Source organism: Pituophis catenifer, unplaced genomic scaffold (genome assembly GCF_029215685.1).
Source record: "Pituophis catenifer annectens isolate HBS135680 unplaced genomic scaffold, rPitCat1.0.hap2 SCAF_8, whole genome shotgun sequence".
NCBI lineage: Eukaryota > Metazoa > Chordata > Lepidosauria > Squamata > Colubridae > Pituophis > Pituophis catenifer.
This window is the reverse complement of record NW_027256888.1, coordinates 55681417-55702773: the sequence shown is the minus strand read 5'-3', so window position 1 is coordinate 55702773 and position 21357 is coordinate 55681417. Positions and strand designations below refer to the sequence as shown.

Genomic DNA, 21357 nt, shown 5'->3' with positions numbered 1-21357 from the left:
GCTAGGCCTATTGAAATCAGTTATTAAGTGGGAATAGCCCATGTTGATATAGAACTTTGTGAACATATTGAAGTGGAATTGTGTCAAAGGAAATAGAATAGAATAGAATAGAATAGAATAGAATAGAATAGAATAGAATAGAATAGAATAGAATAGAATAGAATAGCAGAGTTGGAAGGGACCTTGGAGGTCTTCTAGTCCAATCCCCTGTTTAGGCAGGAAACCCTACATCACTTCAGACAAATGGTTATCCAACATCTTAAAAATTTCTAATGTTGGAGCATTCACAACTTCTGCAGGCAAGTTGTTCCACTGATTAATTGTTCTAATTGTCAGGAAATTTCTCCTTAGTTCTAAGTTGCTTCTCTCCTTGATTAGTTTCCACCCATTGCTTCTTGTTCTACCCTCAGGTGCTTTGGAAAATAGTTTGACTCCCGCTTCTTTGCGGCAATCCCTGAGATATTGGAACACTGCTATCATGTCTCCCCTAGTCCTTCTCTTCATTAAACTAGACATACCCATGTTTTAGCCTCCAGTCCCCTAATGATCTTTGTTGCTCTTCTCTGCACTCTTTCTAAGCCTCAACATCTTTTTTACATTGTGGCGATCAAAACTGAATGCAGTATTCCGAGTGTGGCCTTACCTGTTTTTGGGTGACTTCCTCTGTTCCTATATTTAAGAGACATAGGACCAAATACTGCTTATATGTTTCCTTTTGTAAAATTTGCAGTAATAATAAAGAGTTATTAGAATGAATAATCCAAATAAATAAATGCAATGTTATATTCCTGAAATTGTTATCTTGCTATCGTGATATTTCACATATTTTGCACCTACATAGTTCTATGTTTTACACCTCATTATATTGAATTGTAATCATCATCATCATCATCATCATCATCCAATTATGTATTTATTGCTTTACAACAACTGCTGATGAAGTGATATACTAAACTGTGTTCTTTTTCTTCTTCCTAGCCTATTGGTGCTCTTAATCCCAAACGAGCTGCATTCTTTGCAGAACGCTACGAAACATGGGAAGATGATCAAGTTCCAAAGTTTCATTATGGCACTCATTATTCAACCGCCAGTTTTGCACTCACTTGGTTGTTAAGAATTGTAAGTGTGCATTAGAATATTTTTGTCTATATGCATATATGCATTTAACTCAATGGTTAAATAAAGAGAGTTCAATATTTTATGTAGAATCATGAAAATGAACAGGTTTGTTTTAGATCATGAGAAATAAAGTAATTATACTTCATAAAAAATGTATGTACAAGGAAAGTAGACTAACCTTTGGGTTTTTTTTCCCAGTTTAAAACTGCGATATGGTTATGTGACCATTATTTAATCTGGAATGTAAACTTCTGTAGATATAATAGAATTTTTCCAATAATATACTTGTGGATAACATGCAGTTGGACAGATTTGATATATTGATGAAATGAACCAGGTTTCTGTAAAATAAACTGGAATTATGATTTACCTGATAGAAACTAATTTCTTTGGGAAAGCATTAGCAAGGCGTCATTAATTAAGCCTTGTTAGATTCATACAAGCAGACATAAATCCTAGCAGTAATTTATGGTACTTAGCTAATTTCAGGCAATTATCTAATATGTGCTTAGGTATCTTTTGACGAAGAGGAGATTTTTTTCAGTTGTTAACATTTTTCTCTCTTAATTGTGAACTGTATTTGCAGGAAGGTAAGTGTGCATGCATAATATTTGTAGGGAAGATTTAGCTGAATAACAAATCTACTAATATCCTTTATTCAAAGATTGCTTGTATTATATCAAAGCTATTGAAATCTCTTGGATCCATCTCTAGATGTCCTTTAATTCCTGTTCTGTATACAGTTAAGTGTATGTAAATGTTAGGTTGAATTATAACTGTAGTGGATGCACTAATGGAATAATAGAAGAAATACGGAAAATCTGCAACCCAGATTTTCCAGCAACCCTCCAAACAACACTGTAATATAGGATTCTCTTTACATATTTTTGAAATGAATAACTTGCATTATTATTTTTACTTCTTTCCAGAAACAAAACATATCATTTTGTTCAGACAAGGTGAAGTACAGGTAGTCCTCAGGTTATGACCACAATTTCTGTTGTTAAGTGAGTTTTGCCCCATTTTATGACTTTTCCTACCACTGTTGTAAAGTGAACAATTGCAGAATCACTGCAGTTGTTCAATTAGTAACATGGTTATTAAGTGAATCTGGCTTCCCCATTGACTTTGCATGTCAGAAGGTTGCAAAAGTTGATCATATGACCCTGGAACACTGCAATTGTCATAAATATGAACTAGTTGACAAGCATCTAAATTTTGATCATGTTACCATGGAGATGATGCAATGGTCATAAGTGTGAAAAATGGTCGTAAAACACTTTTTTCCGTGCCATTGTAACTTTGAATGGTCACTAAACAAATGGTTGTAAGTCAAGGACTACCTGTATTAGAAATATACAAAAAAGAAACTGCTGCTGCTTTACAAGATATTTCATCTTCCTTTTTAATCATGTTTTTAGGAGCCTTTTACAACATTTTTCCTAAACTTGCAAGGTGGAAAGTTTGATCATGCAGATAGAGCTTTCTCATCAGTTTCAAGGGCATGGCGCAATTGTCAACGTGACACATCTGATATCAAGGTAAACACAATTTAAATTTTAAAATGTTGTGATGAACGTAATGATGATTGTTTATCAGTGTGTAGAACTTTGAAGAATATAAGGGGTCCCTTATTTGGAATGATTATAGTATAACTTTCAAGTAGGAAAGTGGGAATTGAACTATCCTTTGTGTTTTGTACATGCAGGACTAATATTTGAATATTTATAACAATAAAATAACTCTAGCTTGGAAATAATTCAAGTTGAATACTGTGGGCTGGTGATATTTCTGTCAAACCATGACACTGAAATATTTTAAAACTGATAGGTTATTCCTCAGCTTTGATGTAAAAGAAAGAATATATATATACTGTATATCTTCCTTAGCTCCTAAACATTTTTGAATATTACATGGAATATAGTATATACTGAGATCAATGAACAACCAGTAACATCCAAAATACTAGCAAAATTGCAAAGGTGGATATCTGTCACAAAGTCAAGCAAATCTAATTCATGTGTGTCTGAACTCTAATAGCATTTGCTAAAAGGTCAAAGTTGCCACTTAGTGATATAGTTTACTTGAAAAAAATTTAAACATGATTTCATAAAAGAATGACATGATGTTCTCATCAAAGTACAAGACAGATTCATCAACTTCAGGATTAAGATCTAGATTGAATCATGTTTTAATGGCCTGATGTCAGTGATTTTTTTCCCCCCTTATAAGGTCAAAAGTTATACATTCAAAACTTTCTCTAAAATAACCATTTGGACCTAAACTACTGCAGTATAAAGCTTTTTCTGCCACCTCTGTAGAATTGTCTATCTGAAACAGGATGCTGGCAAGCATGAACAAGCCAGTCAGGAAAGCTTTTAGGTCTTGCAAGACTTCTATTATATTAGATTTAAACAGTCTCCAAAGTTAGATGTGAACTGAAGTTTTGTAGCTCTTTAGGTATCATACAGATATGTTGGCCTGTCTAATACCAGAACAGAAATTACTGTCAATCCTGGATCACAGTAGAACTAAACCACTTATTATTTTAACTGGAGAGAAGCCATTGGTGTTTTGCTAGTGACTTATTTTCCTGGTTGTTCCAAGGATTTTGTTTGTTTTATAATGATAGCTATTCTTGTCTAGTGCTTTTATTGGTCACACAATCTTAATCTTAGTATGCATATGCAAAATACGGGCAGTGCAGATTCTGATGAAGAGAATATTTCTGCTCTGTTTGAGACTTTTTGTGACACTGTCTGGCTGAAGTAACTCAAGAAGGGTGTGGATTCTGAGAGTGATGGTATTATAATCAGTATTATTTTTTTTTTTACAATTTATCTGTGAGATACATGATCATCAGGACCCCAGCATTAAACATATCAGCTGGTTATCCAGGCTAACAGCTAAAGATGTCAAAACTTATGCATTACTGACACTAGATCTAATAGCTTATTAGAATTATTGTATCTAATTATTTGTGGATTCATTCTGTTTTGTTTTGTTTTTTTACTTTCACCTTGTAATCACACTATATCTAAGAGGTCTAAAATTATGAGAAACTGTAAATAATACTTGAGAGAATTTGCTAATTCATGTAAGCATGTTCTTAATTAACATTGTTAGAAATAATTGGTAGATTATGATTAGTAAATATATACTTAACTGCAGATATGTCTTGAACTATTTTTATTTATTTATTTATATTTATCAAATTTCAAAAATGTCCATCTCCCTTTGCATTTTTTTAAAAAAATCCTTTCTCTCCTTTATGGAGCTGGGGCAAGGACCGGAGCTCAACTTGTCATGCAGTCCTTGCAATCTTGAACTGCCAACCTTCCAGTCGACAAGCCCAGTGTCTTAACTGCTAGGCCCCCTGCTTTGATATAATCTATACAATATTTTCAAGTTAGGATTTGGCTAGGATTAGATAGGCCAAGTATAGTGAGGAGTTGATTTTTGACGACTGTGTGGTTATTCTTCATACCAAGCCTAGACAATAAATAATCAGTGTCTGCAGGCTTAACCTTTAGTTGACTTGTAAGAAGATTTTCATGTACTATGCACTCAGACTAGAATCTGTATTGCAGACCCTATTGTCACATAATCAACGACAGCTGATTGCTATTCTGCAGTGCAATAATGTTAGAGACCTAAATATTGTCAATGTTTAAATTCTAAGGTTATTCGTTATTTTCTTTTGAATTAATGGGTACTTGGGCATGTCACTTGACGGCTTTGGACAGTTGAGAAATATTTATATAATGGCCATCTCTATCCTGGGAATTTCCCTTCTTGCTTGCTTAAGTCTTTATATATTAAGAATTGTTGAAATTAATTTGTTAATTCATTAAATTTCATGTATGTTGTAGAATATATAATCAGTTAATCAAAACACATTTGATTAATTTAATTTAAGAGCATTTAATCATATGTTTTCTATACTGTAAATTTAAAAATAAAAAACTTTTATCATCAGTATAATTATGCTCTAGCTAGTGCTTATTCACACAGTAAATACTTCTTTTCCAGATTTGTCTATCGCACCAATATTTGGTTTTGTAAAAAGTTTACATAATTAATTATACAAGCATGTAAATATCAATATAATTCTTGAATAATTATACCACACACTATTTGTCTGTCCCATCTTAATTTTTTCCTATAAACATTTAGATTGTAACCATGGGTGCAGCCAACATATTAAACTAGCTTTGAATTTTAGAAATTCCAAAATATCTGGAAGATGTCAGGTTGAGGACAATTGATGTATAGATAGTGGATAATTTCCTTCACTTTATAAAAATGACACAGCACAATTGTTATTAATCATTAAATAGTAATGATACGTTTATCAATATACAGGGCTACAAGCAGAGACACAAAATGCAACATCATAATCATGGAACAATAACTGAAATGTTGCATAGTTCCCACAAGACATTCTTTCCACATGCCCTATTTGTTTCATGATGATGTAATTGTAGTATCAAGATCTTATATGAGGTGGTGGTGGTTGAGATGATGATGACAGCAAGATGAATACAATAATTATTTTAAGAGCTATATTATTATAAAGCTTGCTTTTGACATATGGTGAATTTGCCTAAATTCATCTCATTCTTGTACAACTTTGTTCAGAAGAGTGTGACTACCTTTATTTGCTATCTGATACATCAGAAGAAAATTACCTGCAGTAAAAGTCAAATTGTAGTTAACTATGTCAAAGTTCACATCTGCCTAATACTTTAAAGGTAGTTTTGAAAGGTAAAATATGTTTTAGGTTTTACTTAACTATGGAGTAAAAACATATGTTAGCTAAGTATGAATAGGGACTGAGGGAAAGCATTAACACCTACCTGGCAGTAAAGTAAAATTGGAAAAGGAGTTTTAGTTTATCTAATGTTCTATCCTGCCGTGTAATTATTAGACTATAACAGTAAGATCAAATTGGCAGAAAAGAGCTTGTATAATGTAAAAACAAAACAAAAGCTAGGAGTTCAAACAAAAATTAAATGGCAGTTAAAGGATTGCTTGATGCTTTGATCATAAGTCTAGGGCTTTTATGGCCTGATGACAAGGATTGGCTTTAACCTCATGTATATCTATATATAATTTTATTTCCTCAGGTTTGATTTAAAAAAGGATGAAAAAAGCTGGGCATAAGATGAATGTATATCTTATTTGAAACTGTTCAAATAACAGAATAAACTTATTAAGCCTTGTATCTTCACTCTTTTATTGTAACAAGTAGTTTGGTATTTGGAACTAGGAGAATAGTCAGCATTTAATCTCCCCTTAATGGCCCTTGAAGACAAGGATGTAAGAGACAGTTTAATATAGTGGTTAAAGTACCAGGCTAGAAATCAGGTGATAGTGAGTTTTAGCCAGTGGTGGGATTCAATTTTTTTAACAACCGGTTCTGTGGGCGTGGCTTAGTCGGTGTGGCTAGCTGGTCATGTGACCGGGTGGGCGTGGCTAGCTGGTCATGTGACCGGGTGGGCATGGCTATGTGCATAGGGACTACTCAGAGGGCTGAAAAAAGTCATTTCTGACTGGTCCTCGCACTTATGACCATCCTCACATTTATGCCCATTGCGGCATTCTTAACAACCGTGTCAGTCATTTCACCACTACTTGTCTTCATCACGGTGACAAGATAGGGCGCAAAACGTAAAATGTGAGGACAGTCGTAAGTTCGAGGACTGGTCAAAAGTGCAAGGAACAATCAAAAATAACTTTTTCAGCCCTCTGAGTAGTCCATATGGACAAAAGGACTACCCAGAGGGCTGAAAAAAGTGATTTCTGACAGGTCTTCGCACTTTTGACCGGTCCTCACCCTTATGACTGGTCATCATTTATGCCCATTGTAGCATTCTTAACAACCGGGTCACTCATTTCACAACTGCTTCTCTTCACCATAGTGACAAGATAGGATGAAAAACGTAAAATTTGAGGACAGTTGTAAGTTCGAGGAGTGGTCAAAAGTGCGAGGACCAGTCAAAAATAACTTTTTCAGCCCTCTGAGTAATCCATATGCACAAAAGGATACAGCAATAGAGAGGGATGAAGGAAGGAGAAGAGAGATGGAAGAAAGAAGGAGAGAGAGGGAAGGAAGAGAAGGGAGGAAGGGAAGGGAAGGGAAATTAGAGTAGGAGTGAGGGTAAGAGAGGGAGGAAGAGAGGAGAAGGAGAAAGGAAGAGGAAGTAGGGAGGAAGAAAGAAAGTAAGAAGGAAAGAAAAGAGAGAGATGATAGGTTTGAGGAGAAAGATTGCTGAACAGTAAAAAAGATGAAATGGAAGAAAGGCAACCCCAAACAAATATAAAGATATTAAGATAAAGAATGAATTGTTAAATTTTAAAGAATAAAAGAGAACAAATATGAATAAATAGCAATAATTAGAAACACACATACAAACATACAATGTATTTTCTTTGAACAGAGTATTTGGCCGGTTCACAAATTTAAACAGTGTTTAGTCATTTCAATTAAATTTACAATTTATATATTTCCTTTTTGCCATATTTATTCCTTATCTATTTTTTAAAAAAACCAATATTACCCTTCATCCTCATCTCTAATCTTAATCAAATTCAATTTTTCCCTTCTATTCTATATCCCTTCCCATTGTCATCTATTTTTATATCCATCCTCACATTGGTTAATTATGTAATATTACAGTTGTTTAATATAAATTCAACATTTTAATATAAATCAATTAGTTAAATAACTATCTTTTTTGTATATTAATCAATATGAACGTGAATATTCCAATTATTTCCATGCAATTCATTTTCTTACAAATCAATTAATTATATTTACCAATAATAATAAACCAAATAATTTCCCCCATATATTCCTCCAAACCACAACTTAACCATTTCTGCTTTCAACACAATATACAATTAATAGTATCTCAATTATTACAATTCCCTAGTTAAATAGAGCTTTTTTTCTTTTGTGTTTTAAAATCTTGAACTCTCCTCTTTTTCCCTAAATTTCCCATTGTTTGCACCTACCTTTTTTGGTGAGGAAAAAGAAAAGAAATCTGCCTGCCTAATTTTCCAATGTTGCAGCAAACAGCAAAGCCAACAGCCTGCTTTACTTTCAGTTTTGTTTTTCAGCATAGCTAGGGGAAAAAAAATCTGCTCCAGAACTCTTTGCAAACAAGCAGCAGAGCCCTCCGCAAAACAGCTGAGAGCAAATCAGCTGAGAGTCGGGAGGCCGATCTAATCAACGGGCTAATTAGCCTATGCTGAAGCTCTGTGGGCCAATAAAATTACAAAAAAACCACCGAACCATTTGTTAAATTGCTGGCTCGCCCGCCCTTTGCCCACCACTATTTATTGGCAATAAATAGTGGTGCGGAGGGGTGGGGTAAGGGGCGGGGTGAGCCAGCAATTTAACAAACGTTTCGGCCAAACTGGCAGAATCCCACCACTGGTTTTAGCCCTTCCTTAGGCACAAAATCACCTGCTTTTCTTGTTTGTTTGAAGACAAGAGTCTAAAAACAGAAAATATTTTGTTTTAAGAGGTACAAGTGTGAGTTGGATGTGTCTGTTCACATTATGGTAATCCTAGCAATGATCAGAACGGGGGTCTGTTTCCTCTTTCCTAGCAAAACAAATAAATGAAAATCAGCTTTAACAAAATAATCTGTAAGAAATATATATCGATGAGGCTTCATCTGATAAAATTCGTGGATATCTAACTAGAGCACACTAAATAAACATAATAAAAAGAATGTGTATGTATATTACCTTATTTGTTTTTACAGAGACCCTAGGACAGTGATGACAAATCTATGGCATGCGTGCCGGAAGTAGTACACAGAGCCATTTCTCCGGGCACGCCAGCCGTCACCCGTTGCTCTTCCAGGTTCCGGCACACACATGCTCACCAGCTAGCTGGAAACTGGAAGACCAGGTGACCGGCGCACATGCACACGACAAAAACCAAAAGCTCAGCTTCGGGAACAGCTCTTCCAGTTTCTGGCACTCCTGTATGTGCGCACCAAGGAGCTGCTCTTCCGATTTCTGGCATTCCTGCATGTGTATTGCCAGGGAGCTGCTCTTCCGGTTTCTGGTGCTCCCCCGTGCCCACACAGTCCTGTTTCGGCACTCGGTGCCGAAAAGGTTTGCCAACACTGCCCTAGAACTACTACTTACAGAAGTACTGTAAGTTGACATAAGATTGGAACAAGTCTTGGAACTTCACTTATCATTAATTGATATGACTATATCCTACCTTTCATTCTTCTAAGAATACTTAATACATATATGTTAAGAGTCATCTACAAAATAATCATATAAACTATACATTGTAGGGTACAAACAGTGTAGCAAATAAAATAGAGGGGAATAAAAAAGAAAACAATAAAAACTCAAAGCAAACACTTAAGGGTTCAGTTTGATAATTGAGGTACAAAAATCTTTAAAAGAAGTTGGAGACTGAGGTTATATGTTTGTGTGTGTGTGTGTTAGGAGTAACTTATTTGCAATTCTGTGATTTATTTGTTGGGAAAAAGATCTTCACAAAGTCATAAAATGTAGTCCTTAATGTAGGAAAATATGGAAGCTATATTATTAGCTATATTATAATACTAATAGAAAACATAGGTTTTTTAAACATTTATTTGACAATTAAATTGATTTTTGCATTTATTTTTTTATTTGATATTATTAAGTTCCATTAAGTCAGTGTTGACTCATAGGTACCACATTTCCTCCAGGGGAATCTGTACTTTATTTAGTTGGTGTAAATTTTTAACAACTCCCTGAAATGTTTACAAAAAGTAAAGTTCTTTCCAGAGGAGTGACTGGCATTGGGAAAGAGATGGAGAAACAGGAAACTTGTGTTTCCTTATTCTTCAAATTGCTTTCAGATTGTCTTTTTTCCTCTGAAATATTCAGAGAGATATAAAATATTAGTGTAGAAACTCTACACCAGAAATGCTCCATAGCAGCTAATAATCCTTGAGCTGGATTATTGGAAATGATTTAGAATTTTTTTGGATTTCACATAAGCACAACTACATTGCCAAGAATTAAAACAGCCATACACTTTTGCAAGTTTCTGCAAGAACCTGAAAAATCATTCCACTGCTTTGGAAAGCTAAGTCATTTGACTCTTAAAGCAATGACATTCTTTTTTAGATTGAAGTATAAGTCTCAAAAAATATAGCTGCTTTAATTAAAAAAAAAGAGAAAACATTGTATATCTTCAAAGTTATTGTAGCTCTGGTTCATATATTTAATGATACTTTACTTACACTAGATTACTCACTATTTTACTGAATTGAGCATGTGTAAATGCAACCAAAGTTATATCATTAATGGCAGATTAGAACAAACTTGGTTACTTATTTGTCTGAAAAATAATGGACATAATAACTGGAATGATTTTAGAAAAGACGAGATATTGGCAAGATCTTTACCTATTATTTATAACAAAAGATACCTTTGACTCTTTCTGAATACCAATATGGGTGTTAGTTCATCTACAAATAATATGGACATAATTTTTTAGATTATATTGTAGAATGTATTTGCATTCATGATTAAAATATTCAGATTTGTATGACGTTTGGCTAGTAAGAGAATTTAAAGTTAAACCAAGAACAATTTGTATTATTTCTTTTCTATTATACCCAATATATATTTAAACTAAATATATATAAATATTTCCGTTTCTCTTGTTTGTTTATTTATTTGTTAAATTTATTTGCCACCGATTTCTTTAGTCCATAAAATATCTCCACATACACATCTAGAGTTTATTTTAAGGAGACGCTTTGTGATCTTGTTTTACAATAATTCACATGCCTGTATACAAATATTCAGCATACATCGCTGTGCTGTTTTTCACAAGGTCTGAGGTGATAATAGCTTAATTCTTGCTTCATTTTTTCTGCTTTTGCTCTAGTAACTCTAGGATGACCTTGTCTATAATCTGATGACCTGGTATTGCACTCAGCTATTTGGAAACTGTTCTTGCCACAGTTGACCCTGAGGGTGGTATCTGGAAGACCACTGATCCATTGACCCATGTCAAGAGTGGATTTAGAATCTGATACACTGGGCCTCTAACATCGTTAACCACTGGGGCCAATGCACAGAATGTGGTTTTCTGCTTATTAAATGGAAAGTAGTTTTCACTTGTTGGAAGAAAGACCAATTTTACACCATTTACTTGCAATGAAATCATTTCCTAAAGCAATTACAAATATTAAGTCTTTTCATTCATGAAGTGTTTGTTAAAAGAAATTGATAGAATTCCCAGAAGAATTAATTGCTTTCTCTAATCTGTTTTTGTAAACATTTTATAATGTTTCATTATGGTAAATATTAATAACAGCGAATAAAATACATTTTCTACCTTGAGAAATATGTGAAACAGACAAACAATAATAACATTTATTATTTTTATTTTCTAGATTAAGTATGGTACACCACAATGTAATGAGAAGAAAGATAGGCATACACTAGTGTACTCTTAGTATAATTGACAGCTATGATGAAATCTTCATATTGTACATTCTGTTCAACTGTTTGGATATTTAATCAGTTTCAAATTGGCTAGTTTATTTTAACATTTTAACACATCAAATTAATAATGCACAGGTTTTTTTAATCATTTGAAGCATTTCTTATGAGTATATAAAATGAAGAACATTACAAAGTTCAACATTATTGGGAATCTTAAGTATCTTGTAAAATAGCTTTATATTTATATTATTTAATATTTTCATTTAATAGCTAATGCCTTAATTAATATTTTAAATTTCTATTTACTTTTAATTTAAAATGTAGCTCTTGCCCACAGTCTAAAGAAGCATAGGGACAATTAGTTTCATTCAGATGTAAACATTTTTGCTCATATTTTTAAAATAATGCAATTTAGCATTATGTTTGAACTTGGATAAAATCTATCCAGCCTTTAACTATGATTTCAGTGACAATTTTAATTTATGGATATAAAAATTACTACTGTCAGGAAACCTGATTTACATGAATTACAGAGTATAATTTAAGAACAGTACCATGTGGCAATCAAGAGAAAGCAATTACATTTTTATATTTTTTATAGGCTATATTATAAAGTAAAGAAATCTGCGTGCAAGGCTCTTTCATATAAATCTAAAGGCTGACTGGAATAAAAGATAATGTTACAATAAAAAAAATATTTCTCTTCCTAGTCCTATTTTCTCATATCCCTACTGGACCTCCTGAAACAGATGAAGGTGGTGCAGTGAGTTGCCAGAGTAAGAGTATTACAGAAAATCAAATACATACTCTTCCATTACCAGGATTTTGGGGCAACTAATGTACAGTAAAATGGAGTTTATGATGTGTAGCTCTTTATGTGGCATCATAAATTTCAGAATAACTTTTATGTATAAGAACTTGATTGGGGTCATTTCTTAAAATACATATATTTTATTGAAATAGAAAACAGCAATTCAAATAAGTTTACAAAGAATAAACTTCTAGTTATAATAAATCATAACGTAATGAAGTTGAATGATCATAGAATAAATCTTCCACAAATTGAGAAGGAGCTTTTGGGTCCAAACCAATTGATTAGTTAATTGTCTCAGTTAATTATTTTTTTAGCCCTTCTATATATATTATATTTTGTCTGACACTTTTTAAAAAATTATCCAGCATTTAAGTATCTTTATGGCTAATATTGATAGATTGCTTTAATAGAGGTTTATTCATTCTAAATGCTTTAAAAAATAATCCTATACATTATCATTGCAGTAGCCAATTTTCCTAAAAATTGGTGCCATCATTAACCTCCAGCTACACTCTTAAGTATGCAATACTTTATTGTTGTATGCATAATACCAATGCATCTTATAAGCATTCTGTTGCCAAGTTGAGTATGTTACTCAGTGCTGCTTACATAGACATAGCAAGCATAAGAGTATATTGTATCTTAAATTATTCAGGGAATATTCAGGGAATCATTTAGACACATTTTTCTGAATCTGATTTTGAAATCAAATGCAGAATATAATGCTACACATTTTACAGTATACTTTAGTGAGCGTTTAATGTTTCTAAACATGATATGAACGTGAACTTTAAAACAAAACAAAAGTTAAAAATATGAGTTTGAAATGTTACAGCTTCCATTATTTTAAAGAATACTAAAATTTAGTGTTTTAATTTCAGATTAAACTATGTTTAGACAAACATACCTACTGTTCTTTCATTCAACATTTCAAATATTGCATTTATCTACCACTATGAGCAAGTTTTCTGCAACATTTAATACATGTAAAATGAAAATATTATTATATATACAAAATGAAAGTACTTTCCATTGCATTCACTATCTCTTTTAAGTGAGTGACTTCTATGATAACCCAATTTATTACATGTCACTGGTTTTCATTTCCATATAGGAGCTTGTTCCTGAATTTTATTATCTACCTGAGATGTTTGTCAATTTCAATAATTACAATCTTGGAGTGATGGATGATGGAACAGTGGTGTCTGATGTTGAACTTCCACCATGGGCTAAAACCCCAGAAGAATTTGTTCGCATAAATAGACTGGTAAGATAACAATAAACTATTAATTGTGTTAAGTTATGACCTTTCTCAAAAAATATGTCATTTTTAACCATGTAAAGCTGGAATTTATGTAGCTTGGAATGAAAACAGCTATTTGGGGAGACTGGAAATCTCTACAGTTTTACATTTATTTTTAATTTAAATGTTGGTGCTAATTTTTAATCATATCACTAAAAGGGTAAAATACGTTAACAGCATTCACAGAGCTTTTATCAATGTTTTAATGTAATTATCTTCCTAATATTTCTTCCTAATATTTTTCAATTCAACACTTAGATTACTTATGATACCTTTCTTGGCTTCTCAGAATTTAGCTATCATTAAAATTACTTAAGTCTCTAGTAGAATAATGAAAGTTACTATACAGATACATGCAAACGTATTTTTAAGAAAACTACACTAATGTAAATATGGAGAAGGAACAGTAAAAACAAATGAATTCCTCAAATAGGTGGTATGGAAGAATGGTTTTTTTCTATTTTTGAAAGTCATATTTCTTTATTTGGCAAGGTACTATGCTTATTTATTAATTGGAAGAATATAATGTGAGCAAAAAGCCTCTCATCCAAATTCTTAAAATATGCTTTCAGGGCAGTTCAGATGGTTGGAAGAGGAGTCAATTTCAAGATTGAAGTGGTTGGGTTCTTGTAAAACTCTTCCTTCCATTCACCTATTAGTAATCGGGGGAAAATATATGCTATCAAAATTTAGTAATTCAACACTAGAGTTTAACATCATTTTCTGGTATCTGAGGGGTTTCAGGAATGCATATGGGATATTTCCTAAGTTTCTGCTTCAGGACAAAGAGACTCATAAATAGGTTTGTTCCCAGTAGGGAACAAGGGTCCGCCAAGAAAAGGGACTGAAATTAGGAATATAGCAACATGTCAGAATGCTTCTATCTTGCATATACAATCCTACACAATTTCTGACTTGTATGGGTCCTGGAGTACTTCATTTCGCTCCCTTTTACGCTGCTGTCATTTCTTGGCCAATTATAGTATCTATTTAGAGAAGCAATCCTCAGAAACCAACAATGCAAACTTTTTCTCTGTAATTATATAATGAATTTCACACAATTCACTATACAAATATTTCAAAAATGTTGTCTCCAATGTAAGAGTGATATTCAGCCATTTTACTGAAACAAAGCTGATCTGTATTTAATCACTACCTAGACAACATCTATGTTTAACTCCAAAATACAGGAAAAAGCAAGATATTGATAGTGACAGTACATTTATGGCGTACATTTTACCTTGATTTTTTTTATTATGTATACCAATTATACATAGTTATTAGCAAGATGACTATATATGTATATAGGCATTTTCCAAGTGACATCCTGAAAATATAGTCCAAATAATTACATATTCAGTGTTTAATTTTAATATTATATAGATAGTTATCTGATTACAAAAAAATGTAAGTAAGAGAAATGTCTTTCTTAAAAAGGAATATTTTGACCAAAACACATTTACTACTAGATCCGTTTCAAAAATAGAATGCTTATATATTTATCTTTGCAATTAATGAGATAATTATAAATTATTATAGACCTTTTAAGTGGTAATTTTGTAGGGTACAATGGACAATTTTTCCCCTTTCAATACATAGTACAGATTTTTCTGCAGTGATTGGAAATGCATGCTGCTTTGATCTGTGACCTTTTTGTGGTGCTAATCGGGTTCCTGATATCATTATACCTTGCTCATTAATCATATTTTCCTCCATCTCATCAGCCAACTAAACAGCCCAAGCCTCTGTTTCAGTCCTGTGCTTGGCAGGCTTCTGCTTTTCCGGATTATTACACTGTGATACTTTGGTTTCTCATAACCAGACCCACATCAAGCTGTGTACTACAATTAAAGTCAGATGGTCCTTATGGTGAATGGGGAAATAGTGTTGCAGCTGTCTATCTCTTATTGGAATAGTCCAGCAAGAGAAACAGATGATATATAGAGCAGTATATAATAACAAATTGTATAGTGCTACGACAACAATGGGGATATATAATGCTAATTGTTAATCATTGTTATTTTAATATGACTGTTTTGTCTATTTTGGAACAAGGATGAAAGGGCGAAGATAATTCTCTTTAAATATGACTTCTAAATTAAAATAATATAGAAACACAAAAGAGAAATCATGAAAACAACAGTAGAAATAAAGAAAATACTATCCAATTTTAAAGTAGAAGAATATCTACTTTATAGGACATTAATTAAATACCTGTAGAACAAAAGTGTTCAGTTAGTATTTGAAAGTATTGACAAATGAAGGTTACGAATTTCCATAGATTCTGGAACTGTATTAACCATGGTTTTGGAATAGGTTATTTCTAAAATGAGTTTATATTCATCTGCCCATCCAATGAGGCTGAATAGTGTCACCTGTCTCCAGGTCTCAATTTATATAAGAATGTCTTCTGATAGGACCTCAAAGCATGCTATTTCATGTAGAGATGTATACTGTAGGTATATTTATTTCAAACTATTAGCATTCTGTTTCCAGCATATAATTTCAGTCTTTTGTTTTTCAGTGTTTTTACTGGTGAATTGACAGTGTGAGGGTTTGTTTTGTTTTGTTTTGTTTTTCAGGCTATTACTGTTGATAGGTATTAGTTGTGTGGAGCTGCTCTCTGCCCTTCAAAGTCAGTCAGTCAGTCAGTCAGTCAGTCAGTCAATCTTCTATTGATTGAAAGTAATATTTTTTAATCAAATGTACCAAAGTAATGAATATATATAGTCAGTTCTAACTCATTAAGGGTAGGGTGGTTTACTATGAAACACATTCCTATATTTCAATATTTAAGGACCTTAATGCATATATTAACTCTTTATTACCAGAATTTTAGTAATCTTAATTGGGAGGCAAGATTCCAGTGGAAAATAAGGTGTGGTATCATGGCCATATTTTTTCTATATATTAGGATGGAATAATATGTTCCCTTGGCTTCCTGTGTTAACTCAGTGTAAAAAAAGAGATTTTAAACTGTACATATGCAGGCAAACTTTATATCATAATATCAGGTAGGTTGAATTGGAAAGAGATTGCTGTATCACAAGATTGCAATGAAGAGGATGATGACAATGATGATGATAATGATTATGATGATATTTTTATTCTGCCTCAAGGTGGTGAATATACTTAATCTTGCCTGGTTTTCCCTCACAACAATATCAACCCTATTAGGTTCTTTGGTGAGAGAGAATGACTGGCCCAAAGTCACCTAGTTGTCTTTCATGACTAAGGAAGGCTAGAACTCCCAGTCAGATGGTTTCTAAGACAACACCTTAGTCACTGTAGATGGATACTTACACGTTTCCCTGAAAATAAGACCGGGTCTTATATTAATTTTTGCTCCAAAAGACGCATAGGACTTATTATCAGGTGAGGTCTTATTTTCTGGGAAATATGGTACTAAAATGTGTCCATCTGGCTGATGGATTTTAACTGGGGCTTATTTTTGGGGTAGGATTTATATTACAAGCATTCTGAAAAATCATGCTAGGGCTAATTTTCTGGTCTTATTTTCGGGGAAACACAGTAATATGAGAAATGCATCTTTTTATTTCCTTAAGAAATAAAATTCTTGAATATATGTTCTTAGATTGGAACAAATCTTGACCATTTTAGCTTTCTTAATTCTGATGGAGGAAGACTTTTCTGGAGCCAAACATTAGTCTTTTAAAATGTAATTAAAACATATATTTGCATAATTTCACCTTAGTTTCTATATTTTAGCCATGATAGACTATGACAAGAACTTTAATGCCTGGAATTGGTCTTTTTCTCTCTAAAATATTCTGCTGAGATTTTCTTTTCTGATTGGTTTACATTATACTTGTGTTAATAAACAAGGATAAAACCTTGTATGTCTAAGGATTATCTATAAACAGAAGTTTGCCTTTTAAATAAAATTTGATTCGGTGGGCTGCTAGTTTCACTTCTTTTTTGAAGCTACTGCTTTCATTGTCTTGCACTTTCTCATTCAACCGAAGAAATGCTATTAGAATGTAATTCCCTTGAGAATAGAGTGCTATCCATTATCGTATATATCTTTCTTGCTTTATATGCTGCATTAATGGCGACGTACAAATGAGTAGGTTTTCCTCCTCTGTCTTAGTTTGATATTTATAGCAGAACCTAGAGATATTGCATATTGATGCAGCTTTAATTTGGAAGCTTGCATCGTTCTTTTTACTGAATTTTTGTTAAATGTAATATTTAAAAAATAAAAATATAAAAAAGTATAGAGTACAGATAATAAAGAAACAGTAATGGAAATGTTCTATAGTGGCAAAGATCATGAACAAGAAATCCAAGTGTTTTATATTAAAAGTTGTCTGTGTGTCCGTTCATCCTCACACAAGATAAGAAAAGTATAAGGCTAATAACAAATACAGTAGAATGCTATCTTTCCCAAATATCTTCACCATTACAAAATATCTCTTTCTACTATTGATATATAGCACTTCTGTCTCCATATCTTTTCTTTCTGTTGGGCTTGTCTTTCAGCTGTTCTTTTTCCTTCTTCTTTTTTCAATAAATCGCTGTCATAAATTTCCAATTTGTTAACCAGCAGCTTTAGTCTACTGACTAAGAGCTCTCTTTACCTACCATATTTTTTGGAGTATAAGATGTACCTTTTTCCCCCCAAAAAAGAGGGTGAAAATCTGGGTGCGTCTTATACTCCGAATGTAGCCCCACCCAGCTTCTCAAATGGAAGTTTCAGAGGCTGAAAAAGCATCAGAAACGAAGCTTCAGAAAGAAAGCCCCCAAACAGAGCTTCAGAGGCTTTTTTTCTGAAGCTCTGCTTTGGAGGCTTTCAGAGGCAGAAAAAAAAAGCAAAAAAAAGCAAGGCACAGAGCTCACAACCAAGGAACCTGTTGCTAAAATTCACCTCTGGGAACAGCTGATTGGGGGTATTCGGGGAAGCCAATCCACCTGCCAGTCAGCTTTTTTCTTATTTTCCTCCCCAAAAACTAAGGTGCATCTTATACTCCGAAAAATACGGTATTCTATTTTTTATCTGTGATTCAGATGATTGGCTCACTTCAAAAATTCAACCAATGCCTTCAAACTAAACAATGAAAAGAGTGCATACTAGCTTTATTTGTTTCTCTGTCCGGTTTTCACACGTACAGCTGGACCTCTGAAGACAACTATGATTCTGACATAGCATGATCCTAGGTCTCATAGATAACTGGAATTGTGTTCATACACACTTGAGTACATGTCTCATTTAGTTCTGAGCTTAAATCTGTGTAGATTGAAAACCAAAGAAAATGGGTTGCTCTCTAACTGGTTTAGAGCCTTCTACATTTCAGTAAAGGTAGTTTCTTTCTTATGAAACAGAATAATTTACAGAGTCACAGCTATCAAAATTCAGAGAGGATTAGATGTTAAAATAGCTTTTGTAGTGGAGGTACACCAGTCAAAAAGGGAAGACTCCTTGAGAATGCATTAATAGCATATAAAATATTTTAAAAATGGGGGCACTTTAGGTGGTACTTCATAATATATATAGTTTTTAGGGGCTCAACCAAACACAATCCATTAAGTCATAAATGAATATTTGGGGACTGTTTTTTTTTATCATATATAACTGATAGGTACCATCCAGGCATGCAGGGTTATATTCTTAGTTTCAAATGACTGTTTTGTAACAAAAACTTTAGAAACAGATTAGATTTTCTGATGTGAATTTTTTTGTTCAATTAACCTTTTTATTTCTTAGACCTATAATCAGTGATGGGTTGCTTACCAGTTCGCCCCGGATCGAGTGAACTGGTAGCGGTGGCAGCGGGAGGCTCTGCCCACTCGCCCGGACAATTCTGCACATGCGCAGAAGTGTCATGCGCATATGCCCACGAGCAAACCGGTTTTGAAACCTGCCCCTGCTTATAACACAGGAATCTTCTCAAACTGGCAGTTTATCCCTGGGCCAGATTATATTAAGTTTGAGGGCAATTAAAGGAGGTCAGACTTTGCCCCCTTGTGCCTATATAGAGATTCCAGAATAATTTTCCATTTGACGCCTCCCCCAGTTTAATCTCTCTCCAACAACTTTATATGTACATTGAAATGAAGGATTTCATGTATAGTACTTCGGGATGTCTTTCTCATAGTTATGTTGTTATTACTAAGCTTACTTTTACATTTTTGTTTACAAAATATTTTAAACTACGAATTTTGATAGCAAATGCAGCTGATAGATAAATTGTAATATATTTGCTAAATATTTATAAATTGTAATTACTACTGCCAATAATATAAAAACTTCATTTATATATTAGATGAACACTATTAGTTGTTTAGTTAATTTAGATGTGGACCGTATATGCAGATTCACAGAAAATTCCCACAAAACTTTATTTACTTGTTTATTTTAGTGAATTTAGGTGTTAGCTGACTGAAACTGATTTTGGGTGATTCACAAGATAATAACATAAGAACCAAATATAATCCAAAACTAAGATGGCATCCAGGCACAATATACAGACAAAAACAAAAATAATGGGCACAGCCAACAAGGGGTCCCACTAATTTTAGATCAAGGCATGGATTTTGAGGGGGGATCGTATTTGAAAAATAAAATGTCCTATAACATAGGAACATCTACTTCCTAGGTCCTGATAGATAAGCTTCTGAGTAGTTTTCAAGAACAGACCCATGTAAAGTATATTGCAGTAGACAAGCTTTGTGGTGACTAGGGCATGACTGACAGACTGAAGGGCCTTCTAATGCAGGAAAAGACACATCTGCTATACCAGATGGTGCTGAGAAAAGCCCCCTTGACTACAGTTATTATTTTGAAACTCATTGACGTGAAACAGCAGTATAATTTTTATATGAAAAAAAATCTCAAAATTAACAAATTCTCAATTCCCTTTCAATTAATGGGGATACTTTAATTCATGGCCTATCCTTCTCTGCTTTTCTCTCCCTATACCCACTCCCTGGATCTATTTATTTAGGTTTTGAATGGATATATTTATGCATCTAAGAGACAGTGATAGTATATAGGAAAATCTAAAATGGCTTTAGAAACCAAATTCAGAGTATATTGCCTGCAATATATTTGTGAAGATTAATAATATTCTGAAAGCAGTTTCTTGAATTGCTCTTTTCTTTATCTTAACAAGCCCTATTTTTTTATATTTGAACTTTGGGCAGTGGTGTACAAATCTCAGGAATACTAAATATTCTTGGAAAATTGTACATTTTTGATTGATTGGTAAAGAGTAATACTCTTACTCAGATGTCATAACTGCTGAACTGTCTTGTGTTATCCTTTTAGTCATTACATTTCAAAGTTGTATCATTATTTGAGGGCAACATTGGTTGATTTATTATGTGGAGCTTCTGTTCATTCCAGAGTATATATTTGTAATTCAATGCTGTTTATAACAATGCTGTTTATAATTCAGATACTTCAGATACTTCCTTTAGTGTTTCAAATTGAATATCACAATTTAACAAAGAACTGAACAAGCAAAACAGTGGAGATTTAGGAATTGTTTGGCTTGTTGAGACAGGATTTTTCATTTTTAAACAAGAAATGATAAAGACTTTATTATTACATAATCCTGTGAATAAAAAAACTTTATTGTTTTTCAGGTGGGATGTAATTTTGTTACATAAA

At 33.1% G+C, this 21357-nt stretch overlaps 1 protein-coding gene across 2 annotated transcripts in view; it reads left to right on the top strand.

Moving 5' to 3' along the window:
- LRBA (LPS responsive beige-like anchor protein) overlaps positions 1-21357 on the top strand; it is a 369838-nt gene that overhangs the window by 280190 nt on the left and 68291 nt on the right. For both annotated transcript variants that reach the window (XM_070948936.1, XM_070948937.1), the window contains 3 exons: positions 979-1119; positions 2541-2660; positions 13536-13688. In XM_070948936.1, coding sequence (XP_070805037.1) covers positions 979-1119; positions 2541-2660; positions 13536-13688 — 414 coding nt within the window. The remainder of the gene's footprint in view (positions 1-978; positions 1120-2540; positions 2661-13535; positions 13689-21357) is intronic.